This window comes from Aulonocara stuartgranti, assembly GCF_965226115.1.
Source record: "Aulonocara stuartgranti genome assembly, chromosome: 20".
Lineage (NCBI taxonomy): Eukaryota > Metazoa > Chordata > Actinopteri > Cichliformes > Cichlidae > Aulonocara > Aulonocara stuartgranti.
In genome coordinates, this window is record NC_138956.1 from 9363171 (window position 1) to 9388855 (window position 25685).

General features: G+C 41.0%; 1 protein-coding gene across 1 annotated transcript in view; it reads left to right on the plus strand.

The window, feature by feature from the left end:
* mtcl2 (microtubule crosslinking factor 2) overlaps window positions 1-15208 on the plus strand; it is an 88062-nt gene extending 72854 nt beyond the window's left edge. The window contains exons 16-24 of the mRNA XM_082518727.1: window positions 2857-3009; window positions 3698-3814; window positions 5304-5368; window positions 5491-5653; window positions 5803-6399; window positions 6520-6787; window positions 7245-7463; window positions 8535-8965; window positions 9237-15208. Coding sequence (XP_082374853.1) covers window positions 2857-3009; window positions 3698-3814; window positions 5304-5368; window positions 5491-5653; window positions 5803-6399; window positions 6520-6787; window positions 7245-7463; window positions 8535-8965; window positions 9237-9371 — 2148 coding nt within the window. The 3' untranslated portion in view covers window positions 9372-15208. The remainder of the gene's footprint in view (window positions 1-2856; window positions 3010-3697; window positions 3815-5303; window positions 5369-5490; window positions 5654-5802; window positions 6400-6519; window positions 6788-7244; window positions 7464-8534; window positions 8966-9236) is intronic.
* Window positions 15209-25685: the final 10477 nt, after the last annotated feature.

The following is a 25685-nucleotide window of genomic DNA, read 5'->3' on the forward strand; positions in this document are numbered from 1 at the left end:
TGCCCTTTACAAACAAAGTATGTGTTACCCTGGCTGAGATGCCACAGCTGGAACCAATCTCTCCTCAGCCAGCAACACACACTGTAAAGTATGCCATCAATTTGGCTTGCATGTGTGTGAGTGTGAGTGTGTGTGCGCACATTCAGCACCTAGTCGACCACATCATTGCCAAGGCTTCCTGGCAACACGTAGTGAATCCTCCAGCTGTTGCTTCATTGGACGAGTCAAGTCAATTTCAAACTCCGTCCTATCTGTCAAACAGCTTTACTGCGAATTAGCTTCGCCATTCAGCGTCAATACACAAACACTGTCAGCGAGGTAGAAAGCATATGCAGAACCCCGAAAGCATGCAGGACAACGCCGTCTCGTTTAGTTTTTTTCTTAATCACTCATCCGTAATGACTGACTGTAGGGCACGTTATGAACACCTGCGATCTCCGTGATGACAGAGTGCACAGCGGGAAGCACTGATCGCTCGTTCATCAAATCTGTTGAGTTCCCTTCGCTCTTGCCACTCAAAAGCAGGTGCAACTCATAAGTAAAAGACAAACTGTTTTTTGTTTTTTTTAAATAAGACATCCCCTTAGCTGATCTGTCTAAAACAAGTCAGTGTAGCTCCTCCTACTTTAAAGCCCCACCCCCAAGGCAGATTTATTTTTGCAGTCAGAGGGTTTGAATAGCACATGCTCACAGACATCACGTAGAGCCAAGAAAAGAAAAGAACTGTCTGAAATATAACTGAGAGCAGTCTGAAGCCTGAGCTTTTGGCTTTTAGGCATTACTTATTCTTATTACAGAATCTGACATCAGTATATGTAATTACGGCCATATTTATATGAGCTTAGAATTCGGTAGAAAAGCATAATAGGTACAAAGGTCTGGTTTGATTCAAGCAACAAGAGCTGTTTGGTGGAGAGGCTTCTTTGCTTTGTTTCCATGAGTGATGTCAAACAGTCCACAGAGACATCAGTTAGTTTAACAGCTGGTGGCTGGTATAGGATAAAGGTAATTATTAACAGATAACTTTGCTGTTTAGTAAATATGGAAATAGCACATATATACACAGTGAGGCCATTGTTGTATTTCTGAAAATATTTGCTTCTATGAGCAGTTACACATGTTCAGACTGAATATTAAGTGGGAAAAAAAAATTGAATAAAACTGCTCAAAAGCCGCATGATGAATGTGTGAAATGTGAAGGTAAACAATCTTATACCCAAAACGATTCTTTACACATGATCTGAAGTATTTTGGGGGATTCTGGTTAATAAACCACGATGTAGTGATTTACACATTTGCCTACCAAGCAGAACATATGTGGTTTGATCCTGGGAGGAGGCACTGATCCCTCTGGGGCTGCATCTGGTCTAAAAAATAAATAAATGAAATCTTCTAAATCAAACATGCAGAGCTACCGGCTGTGCGGATCCCTTGTGAATAAAGGAGTGGCCGAGAGCAGCTCTCTCATTCTCTGATTATTAAACCAACTCTGCTGTTTCATTATTAAAGTTTTAGCTGAATAAATTGAATTTGCTAACTTGTGGGTAACGAGTCATGAACCAGATGGCTCTGATGCACCAGTAAATGCCAGTCATCCTGTGAAATAGCCTCCCCCTCACCGCCTCAGTAGTAAACCTCGTTAAGACGTGGGGCTCGTTAGGCCGTCTTCATCATTAACAAGAAATACTACTTTGCGTTGGAGACATGGAGTTGGGCTTAGCATGTGCGATGGCCTGACAGTTCCATTAGCACCATAAACGGATGAATCAAAGGAGGATTGATAGGTCCGGAGATGTGTGGGTGGGTGCGTTTTGTGTGTGCGCCTGTATGTCAAACTGATGGGACCGGCAGTGTGGTGAGCTATGAGGCTCAGACAGAGAAAAAGAAGAAGCAGGACTGCTCATAAAAATTTCACGCTATCCCACCTACAGGCTCCGTGACAGAAGGCCAGATTTATGGAGAGTGAAAAAAGGGGTGGTAGAGCTCAAAATAGAGGGTGAGAAAGCTGTGGAGAGAGGGAGAAGAGGTGAGGCAGACGGGGAGTGGGGTGAGAAAGCTTTAGAGAGGAGGAGAGAATGAATAGCGGGGAGGAATTCTGACAGAAGCGATGGCAACGGGGAAATAGAGGTGGATGAAACATGGAGACACGCTGGAACTTCCCAATTGCAAATCTCAGTGTGGTCAAAATGAGTCACAGTTTGAATCTTGACAAAGACCATTAACTGCGTGTGTTACAAAGTTTGAACTCGGGGAAGCAGCAGACTATCGTCATTTTCAGTGTTTCCAGCTTACTAGAAACAGCTTCTTCTTGGTGAATCACTGACAGGATCATGGGTGCCCAGAGCTCACAGATGCATGTGGGGAGCAAAGGCTGGCCCATGTGGTCCCATCCAACAGATGAGCCACTGTAGCTCAAATCACCAAAAAAGAGGTTTTGATAGAAAGCTGTCAAAATACACAGTGCATCACAGTTAGTTGTTTATGGGTCTGCATGACCACAGGCCAGTCAAGGTGCCCATACTGACCTCTTTTTACTGCCGAAAGCACCAACAATGGGCGGAACCGGACCACGGCACAATGGAATAAGGTGATCTGGTCTGATCAAGCAAATTTTCTTTTACATCAGATAGCTGCTTTGCCATGCTTGCCTGGTGAACATCTGGCACCATGATGCACTATGGGAAGAAGGCAAGCTATCAGAAAATCCCAGCGTAGTCGGGATGGAGTGTTGAACGGATCTGGAGTGTATTGTTACTGAGAAAAGGAGTAGTCACCATTGCCATTTTATTATTTCCCTGAACTTTGAGGAAAATCAGTATATTTTGGTGCTTACTATGTCTCCCTCTGACTTTCCAGCTCGAGACCAAAGCCAGCAAATCAGCAACAGCCATGTCCTCCACTGACGCACTGGACCCTCCAGACCTAAAGGTGGCACTGAAGAGGGAACGCGAAGAACATCAGCATCTGCTGGCTGAATCCTACGCAGCAGTGATGGACCTAACTAAACAGGTAATGCCTGAGAAAATTGTTGAGTGATGGTTAATTTTAAATAAAGGACTACAAGAAAAATATTGGATGTAACCTCAGCTATATGACTATGATTAGCCTCCTGACAGACTTCATCATTGGCTCTGATTCAGTCCCTGATTGCTTTGGCTCAACCACTCCTTTCACTTGTATCTCTTCCTTGCAGGGAGATTGAGAGATGCAGCCCTACGAAATGCAAACGTTCTTATTTAGATGAATAAATATGGATAATTATTAGTAGTGTTATTACATCATTTAATTTTCCATTTAATATTCCTTTTGTTTTCTTTCTAACTGGTGTACGGATCAGTGTTATTTGTTATTTCCTCTGAAATTTACTTAGTTGCTTTATTGCTTTATCTGCACAGTAATACACAAATGCACAGCACAGCTGCTGTGAGTGTGTGCATGTTAAATATAATCTATACAGCTACTTTCGTATGCAAAGTCGGTGACCAAGTTAGGTTGCAAAGTAAAAGGCAAATGGTAATGGTAAATGGACTGGTTCTTATATAGCACTTTTCTTCTCTGTCCGAGCACTCAAAGTGCTTTAAAGGCAAGATAATAATAATAGAAGGAGACTTTCACATAATTTCAACATCACATCCAGTTTGTTTCCTCATCCACCTCCTCTCGCCTTTCTCTTTTAACCTACCTGCGGACCAATCAGCTCCAGATCGGTGAGAGGAACTGGGGCAGAGAGAAGCTGGAGCTGCTGGAGAGATTCAGCCAGGAGAGAGCTCAGTGGGAGCAGCGACTGAGAGAGGCAACTGCGCAGCAGGGGAAGGTATGATGGGTGGGCTTGTGTTAGGGAGAAAAATGTCAAAGCTTATCTTGTGATGATAAAATCTAAAAGGACGAAGGTGCGTGTCAGAGATAAGGAGTACACTGATGAAGTATTGATTATTGGTTATTTGTTATTCCGACTTCTCAAAGAACTTCAGTTTTTCTTGCAAGCTTTGCAGCAGCTTAAATGTCTTGTCAGCTCTATTTTTGGTCTCAATGTTTTAAAAAGATGCCTTTCGGAAACTAAGTCGGCTCATTTATGCTGAGCAGGTCACGTTTACCACCGAGGCTTAAAGTTTAGATGACTACATTTGCCATCTTTGGGGTTGTTATTTTTATCTCAGACAAATTTGGTTGATTCCGACTTTAACCACACAGCTGGTAATGTCATGATGTGAGTAAGGAGAACCCTCACTTGTGTGACTGCCTTGCTGTGGTTGAGCTGAGCTCACCGGGAAAACATAGTCAGTCATATCTGCTGATTATACACCAGCGCAGTGACTGCCAAGCTCCTGCAGCATGTCTGGGAAAGGATGATGAGGGATTGCATCAGTGGTCATTAAAGGTCTTTTCTTCAAACACACAGGCAGAAATTAAAATCCAGACACACAGACAGGAGCCTGTCATCTGTGTTTAGTTTTTTTTGTTTTGCTTTTTTGTTTTTTAGATGTTTAAACTGGTGTGTGCACTCTTTCTTGCTCTCTTTGCTTTCTAACATCCTGGTATTAATTCCTCCTCTACAGCGAGTGATCCTATTTTATTTGAAACATGGCGTTTTGGAAAGGACACAACTTGTCTTTTTGTTTTATTCACTCTGCTCCCTGCCTTTGTCTAAATCTCCTCAGTGTGTGTGCACATTTGTGTGTCTGTGTCGCACTCTGTCAAACGCAGACCTCACATGCTTGTGTTACAGTGTCAGAGCTTTCACAGATTTCTGACATTTGGTTTCAGTGCCCCCTTTAGGCCAGTTTCTGTAACGATTACTAGGATTCTTTTTAACATTACATGATAATTAAGTCCTCTTAGAATCACATATTCTATATATTTAGAAATATATTTTGTTTTCCCTGCCTTGCAGCTGAAAGTGAAAATCCACCGGTACATCTGTACAACACATCACCTGCAGAAGTCCTTTTTTCCTTCCTCCCACTGTCTCTCATTTTTATCTTACCCATGGTGTATTAGCTCCTGAGTGTGAGATCACTCCTCAAGTGTAAAACACACTGACTCAGCATTACCTTCTGTGTGTGTGTATGTGTGTTTGGATACACTTTGCCACAGACATATTATACCAGACAAGGTCTCCGCTTTCTCCTGTCAGAATAACCTATTGATGTCTTTTGGGGTGTGAAAAAAAACTATAAATAAAGAATGTTACAGGAATAATTTGTGTAGATGATGCAGGTTATTTAAATGCTAATAAGCTCTTAAAAAAGCAGATCCAGCGAGTTCCTTTTCACTGACAGCCTGGATCTCTTTTCTTCTTAAAGTCAAAGCCACCGAGCGGTGAATCGTCTCCGGACTCAGTCGTTGCTAACGGAACGGGGTCACCAAGGTAACAATAATAGATCAATTTCAGCTAGATCATCAATTTTAGCCCATTACTCTAGTAATTTTAAAAAAATTATATCAGTGTGTTGTCTTGATAGCTAAGCATAAGTTCTCTTTTCTCATCAGCTCATTGGTGAAAAGGATCAAGTCCACGTTAGAGCTGGAGTGCTCGGAGGTCAACGGAACAGCCAATCAGGGGGAGAAAATACAGCTTGCTGCCCCGCCTCTTTTCATTCCCTCTGATCTGGGCGACAACACCAGAAAAAATTGGACCTGCCTAACCAATGAGGTTAACAGCTTACTTATACAGAGCTACGGATCCATGCAGCTTATAGTATATTATTTACTATATTTACCTAATAATTAGCTGTATATATTGTAATGTTTTAGCCAAGTAAGTAGAAAGTTGTCTTATTATTCTCTTGTCTCTTGTTTCAGACCCCTAAGATCATTGACACCTGTAAAACATGGGATGGCCCCAGCGGCTCCTGCAGTCGAGTAGGATCACAGCTGGACTTGGAGCCTGTGCAGAGGAGCTACACTGCTCCAGACCGCACTGGCATCCGGATCTACTACAGCCCTCCCACCGTGAGACGCACTGATCACTGGAGAAGGAACCAGGAGGCCGAAGAGCCAGAGCACACTCAGAACGGGAGCTTCTTGCTGGAGGTGAATGGCTCAGATGCCGGCGTAGCTGCAGTGGAAACCCTGGACATTCAGCGTCAACCTGCATCCTCCTTTTCGTCCTCCTATGAGCAGTGGCTGAGCTCCCTGTCCAACCAGCACAGGGAGCTGTTGGAGAGCAGAAGCAGCTGTATTGCCAGATCGATGCCCAGCGTCATCAGTAACACTGTTAGCGGCTCGGCTAACAATGTGGTTGATGGGATGTCGCCCTCTTCTCCTTATCACACCCTGGAGATCGGAGAGATTTCAGCCAATTTAAGTGACGACATGAAGGAAATGACCAACTGTGTTCGACAGGCCATTCGCTCTTCATCTTTGGAGAGAAAATCTGGCAAGGAACCTGGGAGTCAGGTAATGCTTTTTATTAAGGTTCTCAGTTAGTTATTAAAAGGAAAACAAGTTTGTTTTTTGATTCCAATAGGGGTTCACTTTTTTGCTTGTTATCAATAAATATTTATTTTCTCCACACAGGCAGTCGCTGTGTCCACCAGGTCCACACAGACTGCAACCCAATACGTCAGCATTGGTCTTCAAACTGAGAACCTTCCCAGCAGCAGAGGCACCGGGTTACATTCCAAAGTCTGGTCTCCTCGTCCCTCTTCAGGAGCCACTTCCTCTTTGGCATCCGCAAGAACTCGGCAGATATCCACATCACTCGATAAAGTTCACAGCCGCATCGAGAGGCCGTGCTGCTCGCCCAAATACGGATCACCAAAACTACAACGCAGAGTGTCTTCTGGTAAATTTGTTTTATGATTATTAATGTCCATCCATCCATCTTCTTATCCGGGTCGCAGGGGCAGCAGCCCAGACCTCCCTCTACCTAGCCACCTCCTCCAGCTTGTCCAGGGGAACACCAAGGCGTTCCCAGGCCTGCCGAGAGATATAATCTCTACAGCGTGTCTTGGGTCTGCACTGGGTCCTCCTCCCAGTGGGACATGCCCGGAACACCTCACCCAAGAGGCGCCCAGGAGGCCCGAACCACCTCAACTGGCTCCTTTGGATGTGAAGGAGCAGCGGCTCTACTCTGAGCCCCTCCCGAATGGCCGAACTTCTCACCCTATCTCTAAGGGAGACGCCAGCCACCCTTCGGAGGAAGCCCATTTCCGCCGCTTGTATCCAGGATCTGATGATGATGATTATTTATGTATACTTTTCAAGTTTTGAGATGACTAACATTGTTGCCTTGTTTTTAGGCTCTACCTCCAGACTGAATGAAGCTTCCTCCTCCAGAGACCGCAGCCTATGGAGCCTCCAGCAGAGACCCATTGGTGGTGGTGGAGGCTCAGCCTGGGCTCGCTCCACCACCACCCGAGACAGCCCCGTCTTGAGCGGCCTCACTGATGGCCTCTCCAGCCTATTCAGTGTTGTGGAACACACTGGGAGCACAGAGTCCCTGTGGAGGGGTGACGTAGGTAAGCGCTTAACAAACCTACACATACTGTACATCAACTCTGTGATGGTCAGAAGTATTAAGTGCCAATAAAAACAGTCACTTTTAAAAAAATGACACAGGGTTATGTAGTCTTGTTAACTTTTAGTTTTACTGTAAAACCAAATTAATACAGTTTTGTGAACAGATTGAGATGTCAGAGAACCAGCTGGTTGCTAAGCTGCATCAAAAGATATTTTAATTCTTTCACAGTAGAAAAAGCACAAATGAGAAATAGTAAGAGTAAACTCTGCTAACATGAGTGCAGTTTTAAATTTTTTTACCTTTTTTTTATTTTTTGCCTTTTTTTTCCTCGTCACTTGTTACATCATACATTATCTCAGGGAAATTTACACAGAAACACTTTACAATATAACAATAGAGAGAAATGCTCCAGTTGCCATTAAGCAAATACTTGGCAACAGTGGCAAAGAAAAACTCCCTTTTAACAGGAAGAAGCTTCTCGCTCAAGGAGGGGAGCCATATATTTTGAAAGACTGATATTTTGAATCATAAGTACGTAACACTCAGTCCATAAAAACATCTGTTAAGTTAGAACTTAACTCCCTCAAAGCCTAGTTATTCAGAGAAGGCGTGTATTTGCTAACAGCAAACGTTTTAAAGAGCAGCTTCTTCTCAGAACTTTCCCAGCTAACATTTCCGCTGTACGGAAAGTCCCAAACCGAGCTGCTTCCCTTGTAGGTCTCCTTCTTATCTAAAGTGAGCACATGAGCATACTGTAGCTTGTTAAAAAGTAACTCAGCAAACATCCACTGCAGGAAAGAGGCAAGATAGACAATAGTCACCTGTACCAGTAACAATATGCAAGGAAGGAAAACCTCAAGTGTGAAACATGAACCTTCTATGTCTAGGAAGAGATGTTAACGTTTGTATAAATGTATTACTAGAAAGGAAAAGGAGTGCACAAACTTTTGTTGTGAGTAGTAATTCCTGCTCATCACATCTTGAAAATGTTTTTAATATCAAGCACGCTTCTAGCTATCAGCTGATCCTGTTTAGTGCCATACCCATTGTTGATCTCACTTTGCGTCAGGACCAAGCCAGACTGCTAGCCCAGCTCGGCACCTTCCTGCCGCAGGAAAACCCTCGGGGGTGGCGGTGTGTGGATCAGACCCCAGTTCTCAGCGGTACGGTGGCGTGGTCCAGGAATTCTTCAGGAATGTCTGCAGCAGCCGTAGCCCTGGAGGAGCCCCCCTGTCTGGGGAAAGCGCCCAAAGAGAATCTCTCGGCAACCTTGGAAGTTTGGGTGTCTTCAGCAGCGTTGATGAGCCCAAGCCAGAGTGCGTGTCAATGGCTGTTGGGGGACTTGGCACGCTGGCTGGGTTGGGTGGAGGCAACGACAGCGTGACCAGAATCGTTAATAAGAGGTTTATGAGACAGACAGCTGGGGAGGAGATGATCAGCATCATGGGAGGAGGCAAGGAAACCGTGAGCAACGCCGTTGCTACTGGATCAGGGACAGAGGTGAGGTTCATGTAGGATACCTTGGTGTTGCTTGTTTTAGACCAATAATAAAAGCTCAAAGTTTCAATGCTGTTTTTTTCTTCTTCGTTTAATTTCCAAACCCCAATATTTTTTTCGGAAACATGCAATCGACACAAGGCTAAATTGGCCTCGGTACAGTTTTAACACTTTAGCTTAATTAAAAACTGTACACAGCATGCAACAGGAAAAACATTCATACCGCCATGTTTGGAGAAATAACACTTCCATTTCCAATCTTTCCATTTCCCAGGATGCACCCTGCGACTGCGCTGCCCAGTCTGCCTGCTTTGCCAGACCATCAAGAGCATCCACTCGTCACTGCAAGCACCGTCCACAAGAGTCTTTGCCTACAACAGAGGAGAAGGCAGACACCAACAACGAGTGACAACACTACTGCCGCACGCATACGTACAGAAAGCAAACAACGATTCTTCACAGACGCTACTGCCATGAAAACACTCACTGTTGTCACATCACACACCCCTAAAACCTGCCATGTAGGCACACTGCCAAACGTAACACACACACTGATAGCACACTGCATAGACTGCTGAAAAAAACCTACTGCCACATGCGCATAAAAGAAATCACACAAACACACCGAGCAATGCATCAGTTGTCTTGGACTGTACCATTCTAATGCCAAGGACAGGGGGACTAAAACTCCTAATCAGATCTAAACAATACAAGCTACCAGCAGAGCAGAAAAGACACATGCTTTCATACATAACAGAACTAACAATGACCTAAAGAGACGCTACAAAATAAAACAAAGATGTCAGGACTGGAGCTACTAAACACCCCATCAGATTTGCACAATGACAGGTACTACAACAGAATGGAAGATCCAACTTGATGACATCAACCTGCCACCTTGCTGTTGAGCAAGCAGCCATTAAGATATAAAAACAATCAAGGTTAAGAAAATATGGAATGAAAGTGCGGATGTTTCTGTAGGAGACATACAACCATAGACAAGATATTCTTCACAGAGATATTCTGCATAACTCTGAAACCATCAATCTCCGAGATGCAATCTGGTTAAGAGCTGTGATTTCTCCAGAGATGGTACCTGCAGAGACAGTTACTCACCGAACCTTGTCATAAACACATGAAATTATCCCGCTTAGATTGATTAGCACGGTAACATTCCACCAAGTGTCTCCAACATGGATCTAAAAAAATTCTGCATCTGTTTTAAGTCGAGGACTCGTTTACAGCGTTTCCTTCCTAAAGGAAGAACTTAAAGACTGTTAGGCTGCATATCTCAGCATGACTGCACTTATTGCTAGAAACTTCTTGCTATAAGTGATCTCAGAGACGACCTCCTACTATTTTTTGTTTCTTAGCAAACCTAAGCAACAAAAATACTCTTAGGCTTGGTTTCCAAAAGAACTTTGGCCACAAATACGACGAGATTTTCTGGCATTGTAGCCATAATTTAAACCTCATAGATTAGCGTAGGTTATTCTCCACAGTCCAGTTGGGAAATTATCATTTGGTTTGACTCTTTTTCCGCAGGCAAAAAAAGTGCCTGTTTGTTATTATCGAGATCTACCTTCGCTGATGTCAAGATTCCTCCTTTAACCTACAAGTGATGGTGTGATGAAGACATGGTGTCCAGTCCCACAGCACACTTTCCCAACACATTTCAGTTGGTTACACTAACTGGGGACCATTCCAAAGTCTAAGAGCATGGCATCAGATAGAAATGCACCAATTACAATTGACCTTTTTACACCTATATTCAGAGCTAATAGGCCACAGACGGAGGCAAAACCATCACATTAAATGCATTCCATTTTCCTAGCAAAGCAAATCCAATCCATCCATATACTAACTGCTGGGTTTTGGAAGGAACCTTTCGATAAATCTTTAAAAACGTGATATTGAAGCAGCTTCAACAACAGACTAAAGAATCAGTGAAACAGTGTAGCTGAGCTCAAACTGCTCACTGTCTTTTCTGCATTCCGTTTTTTTATTTGAGGTCATGCTAGATGTGTGTGGCTGTCATGTTTTCTGGTTTATTAGTTCATAAATCCCTTTCTGGTGAAGGGCAGATGTTTTAAAGCACCCTTAACCTCCTTTGCTCTCTGACACACGCCTGCATTGCATTGTAAGGCTGCACTGGTGACGCAGTGTAGAAACCCATACACGTTTTTTAAAAATGTAGCATAAATGCAGTTTTGTAAACAACAAACTCTCAGCAGCACTGACATTTTTTACTCATCATGAAATAATTTCAAAGATTTGTTTTATTTATTTAGTATTAGATTTTTTAAATTTAAAGATATATTATTAATTTATACATATATCACCTTTTCCCCCCTAACTGACAGTTACAACAATATAAAATATATTTCTGAAGGATATATTCGCATCCTTCATTCGCAACAGAAATATTAAGGAGTGATACTTTTTAGTGGATTGAACATTAGAAAATAATGTAATTTAATCATAAACATATTTGGCAGGGTTTTGAATAACATTTTGTTTTTTTGGCTTTTATCTCTGTTTTTATTTTTTGCCATGTCTTTCTTTTTTCAATCAATAAACAGATATTCAAAGTGCCTGTCAGATCACTTATTAATAGTCAGCTCACACCAAAACTGGACTCTGTTAAAGAAAACTGCAAACCCAGCAGGCCTTTTTTAAATGAATAGGGTTGTTTTTATGCATGTAATTACAATGCATAAAGTACTTAAACAGATGTAAGAGCAGAACTTTTATATCAAGGGTTATCTGCACTGTATGGAGAGTAAATTATTTTTGTTTAGTTATGTTTATTTTTATGGACGTTTTACTGAAATTTTGCCGGTTTCTAGTCTTTCTGTCATGGTGCTACTCAATTTAAAGTCTGCTCTGGACTTGCTGCCCTTTGACAAGGCAGTCCACTCAGTTTTCTATCCATCTATTCTAACGCGTCTCTTTCACTTCGTGTTTGAGCAGTAGACCAGCGTTTCTCGGCTTCTAATGACTCAGCAGTTTAAAATAGGGCATTACACAAACAGTGCGTGTATTTAAATAACACACCGAAGAAAACCCACAGTCTAAATGTTGCTGTCGCCTCTCCAACCCTCACAACTGGTACAAACCCAACTGCATGAAAGCAGGCGCTGCTTCAAAAGCTACGGACCCAATTACCACAAGGCTAGACTGATTTTTTTTTTCCTTTTTAACCACAGCATTACACAACATGCAGTCCTACCCAAGCAGTCTGATTGGATAAACCACCGAAAATGAATAACCCCGTGCATCCAAGTGGACTGAAAAGTCAAGCCTTTTCGACATTCCGTGACATTTCCGTAATTTAAGGCTTTGCAGGAAGGATGCACTGATAGTGGAAATGTGTGCCAACAGCAATTTTTAGCATAAACGTCTGGCCAACTGCCGATGCTGACTCTTCATTATAAAAGAATAACTGAACTGCTGTAGACCTACTCTCCCTCACGCTGTCATTTTACGTCTATGAAGCACATACAGGAAATGAACTGAATCCTAAAACATATTCTTAATAAGAGAAAAGCAAAAGAAAGGGAGCAAGACCTAAAAAGGAAAGATACTGGTGCTGTTGATCAGAAACATGACCAAGAATGATAAATAAATACTGGAAAGACTTGTGACATATTAAATAGATACCACAGGCTCCGAATGGCAAGAAAGTGAGGTTCGTGCAACTATCTATAGAAGTCCTGTATTACATTTTTTTCCAGTCATGAGGTTAAATATGCTTAAAACTGGCTTTGACACATTTGTGACTAAGTTAGCAGTCAAGTGACTAGCTATTGTACCCGCTAACTACACTGATGACTGTGTAGACATATTAGTAATGATGAGCATTGATAAAACTGCTGCGCTTCTTTTCCATTCAGTGAGCTCCTCATACGAGAGGTCTGTGTATCCATTAAAAAGGCAGAAGCTCTTACACTGTGGAGAATCTAACAGGAGCAGACTATGTCGGAAATTAATCTCCGTGGCATGTCTGAAACGGCCACAAACCAGTGCTTAAGTCATCCCACAGTCTGCCCCACTAAACACTAGAATGAATAGGCTCAAACCACAAAGGAACTATTATCCTGCACTAATATGAGACTTTGCCACTATATCTTTTTTTTTTAGACATACTCCACAACTATAAAATCAATCACGGTCTTGGATCGGTTCTCGAAACCTTTTCCACTGAGTTTCAGATTCAAGCATGTAAAAAGGTGAAAGTGCCATGGATGCCATAAGCAGGCCGGAAGACTTTGTTCTTTACTGAAATAACGCTAAAGCTTTTATTTTGAAACTCCTGATGACACACATGAAACAAAATTTCTAGATGGAAAGTTTACCGGGATCTGTTCTACCTCTGACACGTGTCATTAAACACTTTGATTCGGGTTTCTTCAACATATTGATCATCATTGGACATTTTAGCCTTATAGTCTCATTGTCTTATACGCTCACTGTCCACAAGAAGGTAACTTTAGTGCCTTTCCTCTACAAAGATGTCTCGGTTCAATTAAGGCTTATTTTTCTGCAAATGTCTGGCTCCACCTAAGTACGTTCTGTATGATGACGCCACACATAGTTACACCTGGACTTAATCGTCTTAATTTATCATCTTGTGCATTCATGTCCGGCAGTTTCTAAATGACACGCAGCCTTAGGAGGGGTTTTTGTGTGCAGACCTACAGCTGAATGACAATGTGGACCAATTTACATTTTAGTTCAATGTTTTTTTTGACGGACAGCATGACGTCCTGGCACATCTTCAAAGCACGTGCATATAACTGCCACGTTGCTGCATTCGCCAAACAACAGGGACTACTGGAGTTTTATGTTTTTCACAAAAATGCAAACAAATTAATTGGTTTGTGTTCATTTAAACCATGATAATAACTTATTGTATTTTCATATTTTTGCTATTGTATTTGATTTTTATTAGAACAAATACAAGATGCAGGATGTCAGAGCTGGACATGAATATTAGATGACATTTACTACCAACTGGTTTTCTATGAGCAGAACTGTTCACCGCAAAATGAAATGAATATTTTTTACCTCTGGCCTGCCTAGATTATTTCATTGTAACTTATTGTAAGATTTGGAGAAATGTCTTCTGCCTTATGTTAAATGTGATAAAAATAAATTTTCTTCTCTTGTGGTGCTTAAAGAGACAAATTATGATTGGAAAAACTTGTCATAAATGCATAAATGTCTCTTTTCATTAATCATTTGTGGGATACTCAAATAAATAAATAACTTCCTGCAGGGACTACTTGGAACTATTTCCTCTGGTTCCACTGGCCAGATGTGAATTTCATTTTGAGGTCAACCGTCCCATGATAAAATGAAACGTCTCCAGTTTCTCTGACTCTGACCTCCTCAGTCAGTTGTTTCTGCCTCTCCAGCCTTCTCACCTGCCAATCAGGTGTTCCTTATGCTCCACCCCCTCAGGTTATAAGCATGAGGCATTTCAGCCACTACAGAACAGATTTGCAGGTCACACATCACCAGCCATTGACAGATGACTTCTTACAGGTTGCATGATGCAAACTGCAAGTCTTATTGTTTCCTGTGTGTCTGTAAGCCTGTCGAAGCAACGTTTTTGTTTTTTCCCCAGCTTTTTTAATCTGTTTCCATTTAATCTGTACCATCTGTTCTTATGATCATTACATGCTGGGAATCTATACGTGAATATTAAGCTGTTCATAATGTTGGCTAAACTATTACCTAGAAACTGCCTGTATATTCGCTTTATATAGCCTATACTCTTGTCTTTTTTTAATACTGCTTGATTCTTAAATAAAAGGGGAATGCTATGAAAGCAAAATAAAATGAGTACACAGTAAGAAAACATGTCCCTTGTATTGCAACTTGAAAAGAAAGGTCTGTACTCTGTCCTTGTCCTTACTTCTTTTTCTTTCTTTTTTTTGAGAAAAGCTGAATATCAACAGCTGATCTGAGCCAGGTCACTGTGGACGTATGTAGCTCTCTCCCTTTATAGGCCACACTTGAGCATTTCTTCTGTACATAGAAGCGTTTTCAAGCTGATGGAGAATAAAATGTGGCAGCCAACATTAATAGGAAGATGAGAAAATTTGATCCAAGTTGATTTTTAAAGGGGTTGGTGATTTTGTTTTGTTTTATCCAACCAGTGTAGCTTGTAAAACATGACATTAAAACTGCCTCCTGTTTGTCACAGACTTCACAAATAAATGTTTGTTGAATTTTAAAGGAGCTGTTCTCTTGTCGTGTGTACATTTTTTTTCTTTTTTCTATACACATTTTGACTTCTGCAGTGTTTCACTGACACAAACTCAGTTGCCGGTAGTCAAGTGAGACAGAAGTAGTTTCATATCAAGTGGATCTTTCCATCTCAGTTTGTTTAAGTTTAGGCAAATTAAACCAAGTTAAGGTCAGATCATGCAATGCAGGCACCAGTGTCAAAGACATCAAGATGCCTGCATTGCATCTTGCCTGCATCAAGATTTATAAGATGTCTTATAAATGCTCACTGCTGCAGCTTTTGTCAATTCTACACCAGGAAACTAATGTCTATAGGTAATGTCCATTTAATTTTAGTGGTTTGTTTTTAATGAACTGCACTCCTGGTTTACTTGAATGACTGGACCTGATATAAGAATTGTACTTGTTTATTGCAATTCTAGGAGTAAGAATTCAAATTGAAAAATTTTAAAAATCTAATTAAAAGATTTTCAAAACAAATATTTTAAGAATTTACAGAAGCAGAAAGGGTAACGTGAAACTTTGAACCCCTCACAGTATCTTGAGTTTAGCACATAAATGACACTATATTGTTGTTATTGTGTATTTTTCTAAATGGCACAACACCGGCTTTGCCTCAAAGTTATCAAGCGCTATCTCATCTGACCACACTGGCCATAAATGTCCAGAAGCATGCATACATATACATACACTCACTGGCCACTTCATTAGTTACATCTTGCTGGTATTGATTTGAACCCCTTCTGAGTACTAAGGGGGAAAATCCTCCATAACATTACACCACCACTAACAAGCCAAATCATTGATACAAGGGTCATTGATACATTTTAATCCATTTTATTTTGTTAATGCCAAATTGTGATCCTACTTATCCAAATGTTGCAGCAGAACTGGAGATCATGTTTTTCCTATTTTCCATTGTCCACTTTTTGGGGGATCCCATGCACACTGTAGCCTCAGTTTCTTGTTCTTAGCTGTCAGACGTGAGGTCATTTGCTGATGCAGCCCATCTGCTTTAATGTTCTCATTATGCCTTCAGAGCTTTTCTACATCCCTTGGTTGTAAGTGCTTGTTTGAGTTACTGTTGCATTCCTCTCAACACTATCAGGAAGTCTGATCATTGTATGACATAAACTGGGCTCTTTTTTTATAAACAAAACTGAATTGAAGAGGTGTACCTAATGAAGTGGCTTGTGAGTGTAGAAAAATTGTTGAAAAAAAAAACAGATCTTACTGACATGCTTAAATTCATAAGTATTTATCATCTCTGGTAGGGGATGCAGAAGAGCTTTAGCAGTGCTCCATCTGATTAGGTGGACTGGACAGATGGTGTTTTATTGAGACTCAGCTTTTGGAAAATGCACACAATATAAAAGCTCGAATTATACAGGAAAATAATTAGGCAGCAGTTGACTTCCTGCTCCCTTTAAAAACAGCCAAAATTGCTTGCTAAACAACATAGCATTTGATCTAGTTTTGTGTGAAGCTATAAGAGTTCTATTCCTTTGTCTTTAAACCCCCATGTGGCTCTGAGTGACAATAACACTGTGTAGGTTGGAAGGAAATAAGATCGAATGAAATGTGAATGTGATCAGAAGGATAGGAAGAAGAAAATATCTCCAAGGAATGGAAGAGGAACAACAAAGAGTAAAAAGCTCCTCAGCAATGTGTGAAACAATCTAATCCATCAGTCTTGTTTGTACGACTAAAGCAGAGGAAAGTGAAGATGGACTCTCGGGCTGCCGAAAAGCGTTGCAAAAGAAGATCGTGAGTGGGAGTAAGGAAGAAAGAGTGTTTCCTGTAGGATCCCTGTGAGGCTCTATATAGGAACAATTATGCTTTGAGTGCACTAATAACATCAGCACACTTTCATGCTCACAAGAATAATGTTAACGTGCACATTTAGCAGGCAGGTGTTCCATGTATTACAGTTTAGCGTGGTGACACATCAAATCCCCTTTAGTTTGGTCACTACTAGATTGCATTAACTGGAGAGAGACTCACCCTCTCCTCTTGCTTCATTTTTGGATTTGCACAGACTTTGTGCAATTTTGTATTTAGGGCCAAATTTCCACTTGGAGGAAATGTTTGATTGTCTCTTACCGTGCAAGAAGGATCACATTAGTGAAATGTGCACAAATACATGAAATAACATATAATTACATACGAACACACTGTTATCAAAGTCTCTTTAAAAAGTACCCCTTATCGCACTATGAAAAGAGAAACTGGATTTCTGAGAAGGTAAAATTTAAAACACTTAATAAAACCTAACATAATAAAACCTAAAGCATCTTCTTACACTCACACGTAGTTTTTAACTTCCAGTTTATGTAATTTTAAACATGATAGGGCAAACGTTCTTACCTTCTTCTGACACCATGCAGTCCTAGGACCATGTGTCAGAAAAGGATGCCCCACCTTCAAATCATGCTTGAGTTGATAGTGACTCAAACACAGCATTGGACTGAAGTTTTTCACTTTTCCAAACACCCTGATTGGTTGGCAGCATTTCAGTTTACGTGTACTGGGCATGAGGGTTAAAAAAAACTTTCTGTTGCCTTGGAGCAACGCTGTGCTGTAGAGGGTTAATGCATCCATCCATATTGCACTTTATTACTTCTGTTCCTGTGTACCATCATTTAAGATCCTTGATCTGCCTTGGTGTACCTTTCAGTCTGATTTACTACCTCTTCCTCCATCTACACATCCTCTAAGAGCAAAAACAAAGTAGAGAACAAGCACCAGCAGTCCTGGAGAAACAGGAAGTGACCTCTTTATAGCAACATTCGAGAACAAAGGAACCACTTCCTGTTTTGACCAAACATATGGTAGTGTGGGGTAGTGAGTTTTTTTAGTGGATAATTTATTTAGATACTCCAATATCTAGATTACAATTTGTTTTCTTTCATTCAAACAAATGATTTAATTCTGTTAATGATTTAAACTGTAATGTTATGGTCTCTTTTTACTTTCTTTCCTTAACACAGACACTCTTATACACAGGATGTGCATGATATTATTAAAGGGAAATTCTTCTTAGGTTTGCATACCAAATAATCAATATTAAGTTTTCTTCTGGTATAAAACATTACATAATGTTAGCAGGGTTTTTTGCCCTGGTTTGCAGGGTGACTGATGTATGCGGATAGTTCCAGCTTTCATTTGATGAGAATAATTCCAAACTGTCTATTATATGTTTGTATGAACACCAAGTACTCACAGACAGCACAGACAGGTCTATTAAGATTTTTAATGTTTACTCCATACTGCCACAATTTAAAGGGAAGTAATATACAAGACTAAAGTTCAGACTTCCAAGTGTTGTCTGCAAGTGTTGAATTCAGTTTTATAGCTGCCCAAAAAGGTGTAAGCAACACAAAACCCAAACTTATTAAGTTATAAAAAGGGCAACTGAGCATAATTTATGAAGGTAAAAACACCCACAAACAAGCAGAAACTGAAATCCTGGTAGAGCATTAAACTAATCATTCAATGTTATGGGTCCCATATTTCCGCCAGGCACAGAGTGCAAGAAATTTGCATCTGAGTATTAGAGACGTTTCCTCGATCTCTCCAAACCTGAGTAAAAGGAGTAGTTGTGCAAAAGTTGCTGTAATTCTTAAACTGTTGATGCTTTATTTCGTTAATTACGGTTTCAACTGCTTTAAAATCTGCTGTGGTGTTGTTCAAAGACCAAATTCTAATACTGTTGTTATGCAATAACATGAGGGATCACTCTAAGAATACATTTCAAATTCTAAACCACAGCTACAATTTGTGAAAGTGCAAAAATAATAGTAGATAAACCAATTAAGTATAGATTTACCCATTTCACAACTTAGTACACCAGTTGATTCTGTGGATTATCCTTAAAACACAGTTGACCTGAGCTCAAAATCCCCATGCAAGAGTCAAAATAAGGTTTAGCTTTAACTTCAGGGCTGTTTGATTCCTTGTTAATCATACCAGCTCAGGCTGTGGGATTACAATAGGCCAAAACATCTAAGTTTGCCACATGTTTTTCTCTGACTTTGAAAAGTTAAACCTAGCAGTAGAGGGTTGGCTCAAACTAATGAACGGATTTAACAAACATTTGGGAGCACTGCAGAATCTGGATGTGCTGAGATCAATGATGTAGATTCCTGTGTCTGTGTGTGTAAAACAAAATAGAAAAACAGAAAATAGGTCAGCGTTAGAGGAAGCCTATGAGTTATTGTCTATATATCTTATACAAGAGCAGTCACAGAGGGGATGCAATAATGCCAGTGTAATATAATAATTTTTTTAATCCAAAACTGTAAGCTGTAAGTGCCTGTACTGTAAGTACAAGCACAAAATAAAGTTATACGAACATCCTAACTCCTCTTATAAAGGAACCTACCAATGGTAGACCCAAACCCAGGACCATCATGCTGTGAGGCAACAGCGCTGACCACTGGACTGGACCACTGGACTGGACCACTATACTGGACCACTATACTGTTTAATTTTACATTCACTTTCAGTTCAGTCCAAGACGGTGGCTGTTTACACTTCTACATAATCTGCATTCACAAAAAGCTCAACGGAAGGTCAAACACAATGAGATCCATGTCACCCGTACCACACAGCTCACTTATTATGAATTAAACTTACATTAATTGTCTCTCACGCTGCAAGACCAAAGCATGTGGAGGATGCAGGCATCAATTCCACTACTACTCGCGTGCTAAGCAAGAGGTAGAGGGATTGAGTTAATCCCCCCACATGTTGTGACATTATAACACAATCATGATCTGAAGACAAGCAAACCCTAAATAATTTCAGTTCAAGTGTTAGCTCATCGGTCATAGCTCACTTATGATAAAATAAAGTTAAATTATTTATACAAGTTTCATCTACTATAACATAATGATAGAGGACTGTAATAGCGGAATGTTTTTGTTTTGCAAAGAATGAAGCGTGTGGAGGATGCGGGCATCGATGCCGCTACCTCTCGCGTTCTAAGCAAGCGTTCTACCATTTAAGCTAATCCCCTGTCTTGTCAATGACACAGGTTACATTCAACTGTATGTATGCACATAAGTAAAACCATTACTTCAATCACAGGGGATCTGTTTGTAAAATTGCATATGTAGCCGAATGGTAAATTAATAATAATATTTGCTTAAGGGTTAACTGCAGTTTTCCAAAAAAACTTAACAAGAAATGCATCTTTTCTTTTTGTTGTGGATGTGGAACGGGAATGTTGTGAATGAGTTAAATTGTTGGTAAGGAATTGTTAAATATGCACATAGCTCATTGAAACATATTGGTATAATTGTAGTGCAGTGGCAAAACGTCAGTATTTTAACAAGATGATGTATTTCTCAAATGTATGATGCAAAGGACCTGTATGTGCAGCGTGGAGCGGCCATTTTCTCCATGTAAGGGATAAGTTGCGAGATCGTCTGTGTGCTCCAGTATTGCAAGTGAGCTTAGATTTCTGTGGAATGTAAGTGTTTATAAAAATGTATGTAACACTTCCACATTTTTTTAAAGGAGCCTTGTGTGATTTAGCTCTTTGTATTTTGTTCTGCACAGACAGAGGCCACTGCCGTATTTTTGTGTTTTGTATTTCATTTCATTTCTTTTATTCCTCGTATTGTATTGGCACATCTTTGTTTAATCGGTTATTCTGTTACTTTGCCACGTTACCTCTCGTGCTGTCGATGTTCAGTACAAGTCCATATGGCCGCTGTTTGACAAAAGTAAAGGTCAAAGGACATTTTTTTGGTTTATTCAGTCGTCATTGACAATAAAACTGCACATTAAGAACCCCAGTAATTGTGTCCTGTGTGGCTACCCAGGCTACACATATTTGAAAGTTAAAGAGTAGGCTGTAGCTCTGGTCCTCCGGGATTCATACCCTTTGATTATGGACAGTCCATCTGTCCCCACTTCTCCTTCTGGGATGGACGTACTGATGTGTGCTCTCGGTCTTCAGTATTCTTGGGGACTGCCTAATCTTCTTGGTCACAGTTAAGATACCACGGTTTATACAAGTTTCATTTACTATAACATCATGATAGAGGACTATAACAGCAGACCATTTTTGTTTGTGCTTTGGAAAGAACAAAGCGTGTGGAGGATGCAGGCATCGATCCCGCTACCTCTCGCATGCTAAGCGAGCGCTCTGCCATTTGAGCTAATCCCCCTCCTGGTCTGTGTCACAGGTTACGTTCAAGGGCATGTATGCACATAAGTAAAACCATTACTTCAATCACAGGGGATCTTTCCATAAAAATGCATCTTTGAAACTTACAGAGTAGGCCGTAGCACTGCTTCTCTGGGATTGATACCCTTTGATTATGGACAGTCCATCTGTTGCCTCCCCACTTCGCCTTCTGGGATGGATGTACTGATGTGTGGCCTCAGGTCAGAATCAGAATCAGAATCAGGTTTATTGGCCAAGTATATGTGCAGACACATACAAGGAATTTGGTTCCGGTAGATGGAGGCTCTCAAGCACAGCAATGTAAATCACACACACACACACACACACACACACACACACACACGTGTCTATATATACATTGCACATGCATACACATACATACACAAAGCTGTGTAAACTAAGTATAAATAACCAATCTAAACTTATATACATAGAATACAGAAATGAAGTGGAATGAATACTACAGAATGTACATAAGGTGCAGTTGCAGTCTGGCAGTGGGAGCAGTGTGACAGGCCAACTGTTTAGAAGGGAGATGGCGAGGGGAAAGAAACTGTTCCTGTGTCGGGTGGTCCTGGTCTGCAGGCTTCTGTACCGTCTGCCAGAGGGCAGCAGATAAAAAAGTCTGTGTGCAGGGTGTGATGGGTCTGTGATGATTTTCCCTGCCCATTTCCTGGTTCTTGAGAGGTACAGATCCTGGATGGAGGGCAGGGGGGCATCCTTTCTGCTGCCCCTACAGTCCGTTGCAGTCTGCTCCTGTCCTGTTTAGTGGCTGCTCCATACCAGACTGTGATGGAGGAGCACAGGACAGACTCAATGACTGCAGTGTAGAACTGGATCAGAAGCTCCTGTAGAAGACTGTACTTCCCCAGTTGTCTCAGGAAGTACATCCTCTGCTGGGTCTTTTTGAGGATGGAGTTGATGTTGGTCTCCCACTTCAGGTCCTGGGAGATGGTGGTACCCAGGAACTTGAAGATGTTCACAGTCGACACAGGGCTATCTGATATGGTGAGGGGGGGCAGAGTTGAGGGATGTCTCCTGACGTCCACTGTCATCTCTACAGTCTTAAGAGTGTTCAGCTCCAGCCGCTCAACTTCCTGCCGGTATGCAGACGCATCACCATCCTGAATGAGGCCAATGACGGTGGTGTCATCTGCAAACTTTAGGAGTTTAAAAGCCGAGTTCTTGGAGGTGCAGTCGTTAGTGTAGAGGGAGAACAGTAGTGGTGAGAGGACACATCCTTGAGGGGCACCAATACTGAGGGACCAAGTTTCAGAGGTGATCTCCCCCAGCCTCACTTGTTGCTTTCTATCTGTCAGGAAGCTGGTGATCCACTGACAGGTAGCTGGTGACACGCTGAGCTAGGAGAGTTTGGAGGAGAGAAGTTCAGGCACGATGATGTTAAAAGCCGAACTAAAGTCCACAAACAGGACCCTGGCATAAGTTCCCGGGCAGTCGAGGTGTTGCAGGATGTAATGCAGCCCCATGTTTACTGCATCATTCACCGACCTGTTTCCCCGGTAGGCAAACTGCGGAGGGTCCAGCTGGTGGCCTGTAATGACCTTCAGATGGGCTAACACCAGTCATTCGAAGGATTTGATGACCACAGACGTCAAGGCGACAGGTCTGTAGTCATTCAGTCCTGTGATGGTGGGTTTCTTGGGAATAGGGATGATGGTGGAGCGTTTGAAGCAGGAGGGAACTTCACACAGCTCTTCGGTACTCTTGGGGACTGCCTAATCTTCTTGGTCACAGTTAAGATACCACGGTTTATACAAGTTTCATTTACTATAACATAATGATAGAGAACTATAATAGCTGAATGTATTGGGGCCTCCCCACTTCACCTTCTGGGATGGATGTACTGATGTGTGGCCTCAGGTCTTTGGTACTCTTGGGGAGCGCCTAATCTTCCTGATCAGAGTTAAGATACTACAGTTTATACAAGTTTCATTTTCCATAGACATAAAGATTATGTCTATGTTACCATAACATATAACAGTGGAATGTTTTCATTTTAGAAAGATCAAAGCGTATGGAGGATGCGGGTATCGATCCCGCTACCTCTCGCATGCTAAGCAAGCGCTCTACCACTTGAGCTAATCCCCCTTCTTTGCAATGCCACAGGTTACGTTCATGTATGTATGCACATAAGTAAAACCATTACTTCAATCACAGGGGATCTGTTTCTACCATTTGAGCTAACCCCCCCTTTTGTCGTGACACAGGTAATGTTCAAGTGTATGTATGCACATAAGTTAAAAACAATAAAAACAGGACCATGTGATGACGTTACAAGACGATGATGACCTGAACACAAACTGATTTATTTCAGTAATCTACTTGTGCACATAAATAAATACATTACTTGAATAAATCACGGCGGATCTGATTGTCACAAATGCATATTGCAGTGTGTGATGTTTAGTCATTTGTGACGAGGCATATTTAGATTCCAACCAAACTAAAACACAATGAGATATATATATTTTATTTACTAATAACTCACATATTTTGTAGCAAAGTGGGGAGTGCTGGCACAGCTGTTACAGAGGACTCAAAGATACTGCTGAATAACTTTTAAATGTCGCTCGGTATGATTACAAATTTATTTAATTATTTAACCAGACCACCATGCTGCACCATTATACCATTCACTTCCAACAGAGTGGGCATACATGCTTACACTTCGATATAATGTGCATTTACAACAAGTTCATCAGATCATCGAATTTCCTGACATAGCCACTCCTAAAAAAATTGGCAGCTGTCTTGAATGTTTTCTGATGGATTGTTTGTAAATGAACTTATGACACTCCTAGACTGATGGGCAGCAACAGTTTCTTTTCTTTATTGCTGGCCGTTGCTGTTGTCTCTCCTTCGCAATTTGTTAACACACACCTGAATGCTGCAGACTAGCAAAGTACCAAAACTTCTGTGTTTGCAAAGGTGCTCACACTTGCTGGTGATCAGGTAGTCGAGTGTATTTTATTAACAGCACGTTGCTCCTACTTATCCTCTTAATTCCTACGGTAGCATTGAGAGTGAACTTAATTTTCCACTCAGTCCTTCTGCATTTTGTTAAATAAATAATGGCACAGGGTACTATGTCATGTGATTCTGTTCATCTGAGGTCATATTTACCTGATTTTAAGACCTGCTGAAGACCAGATAGCATACTAGTAATTGTTTTATGTCCTGATATGTAAAACCATAGGATTGAAACGGGGTGCACCTTCTTTTTCACATGACTACATTTACAGTAAAAGAGCTACCTGTATTCCAAGCAGTGACTGTAGAAAACATTTTTATACAATCAGTGATTTCATTCAGTTAACAAACTGTGCAGTCAAAGCCTAAATGTCAAGCCAACAAATCTAGCAGTACAATCAGTCGGAGCTGGTATCTCTGAGTGTCGAGAATAAGAATAAATTCATCCTTCAAAGCGTAACTCATAACTTGATTTTTACCATTCATGTAACACGTTTGGTTTAGGGATGAGCTTTCACTTTCTGGTCCTATTGATGCCATATAACTGAAAACACATTAACACACACAAACAGGAACAGATGCACAAACACAGGATACAGTCAACGAGTCTCCACTAATTAAAACTGAACATAGGCTCGTCACTTGCCCAAATGTACACACACACATACACACACACACACACACACACACACGCCTACTCTAAGAGGAAGGGAGTGACTTCCCTTTGAGTCATTATTACTTTAAATAAAAATATAAACACATGACCTCATAAGAAATCCAGCTCAAGTGATCACCAACTTCTGCATTAAAGAAAAGATAAGATAAAAAAGCGTACTAATAAGAGCAACGAGACACACAGTGTGATTCCACTTCCACTTACTTTTTTTTGTACCAGATAATCAAACCAGCATACAGGAAAATGTTGACGGATGACCTTAAAGCCTGTATTGATAGCATTAGCGCAATACAGAGGGCCAGAGAGCACAAGTAAGCAAGAGAGAGGAAGATCACAAGAGACATGCAGGATCAGATGATAAACCTCGCCCTTAGTTACTGTTGCTATGCCTGCCAAGACTGTATTGTAGCACACAAACAGCACAGTGTTATGCACCTGTCTGGTTCAAAAAACACCAATGGATCAAAAAAAAAAGACAAGAGACCATGTAGCACATGAAACTTCTTTATATTAGATAAATATAAGATAACATAACCATAAGCAAACTGCAATTAATAAAACTCTATCAAGACAAAAACAAAAACAAAACAATAAATACA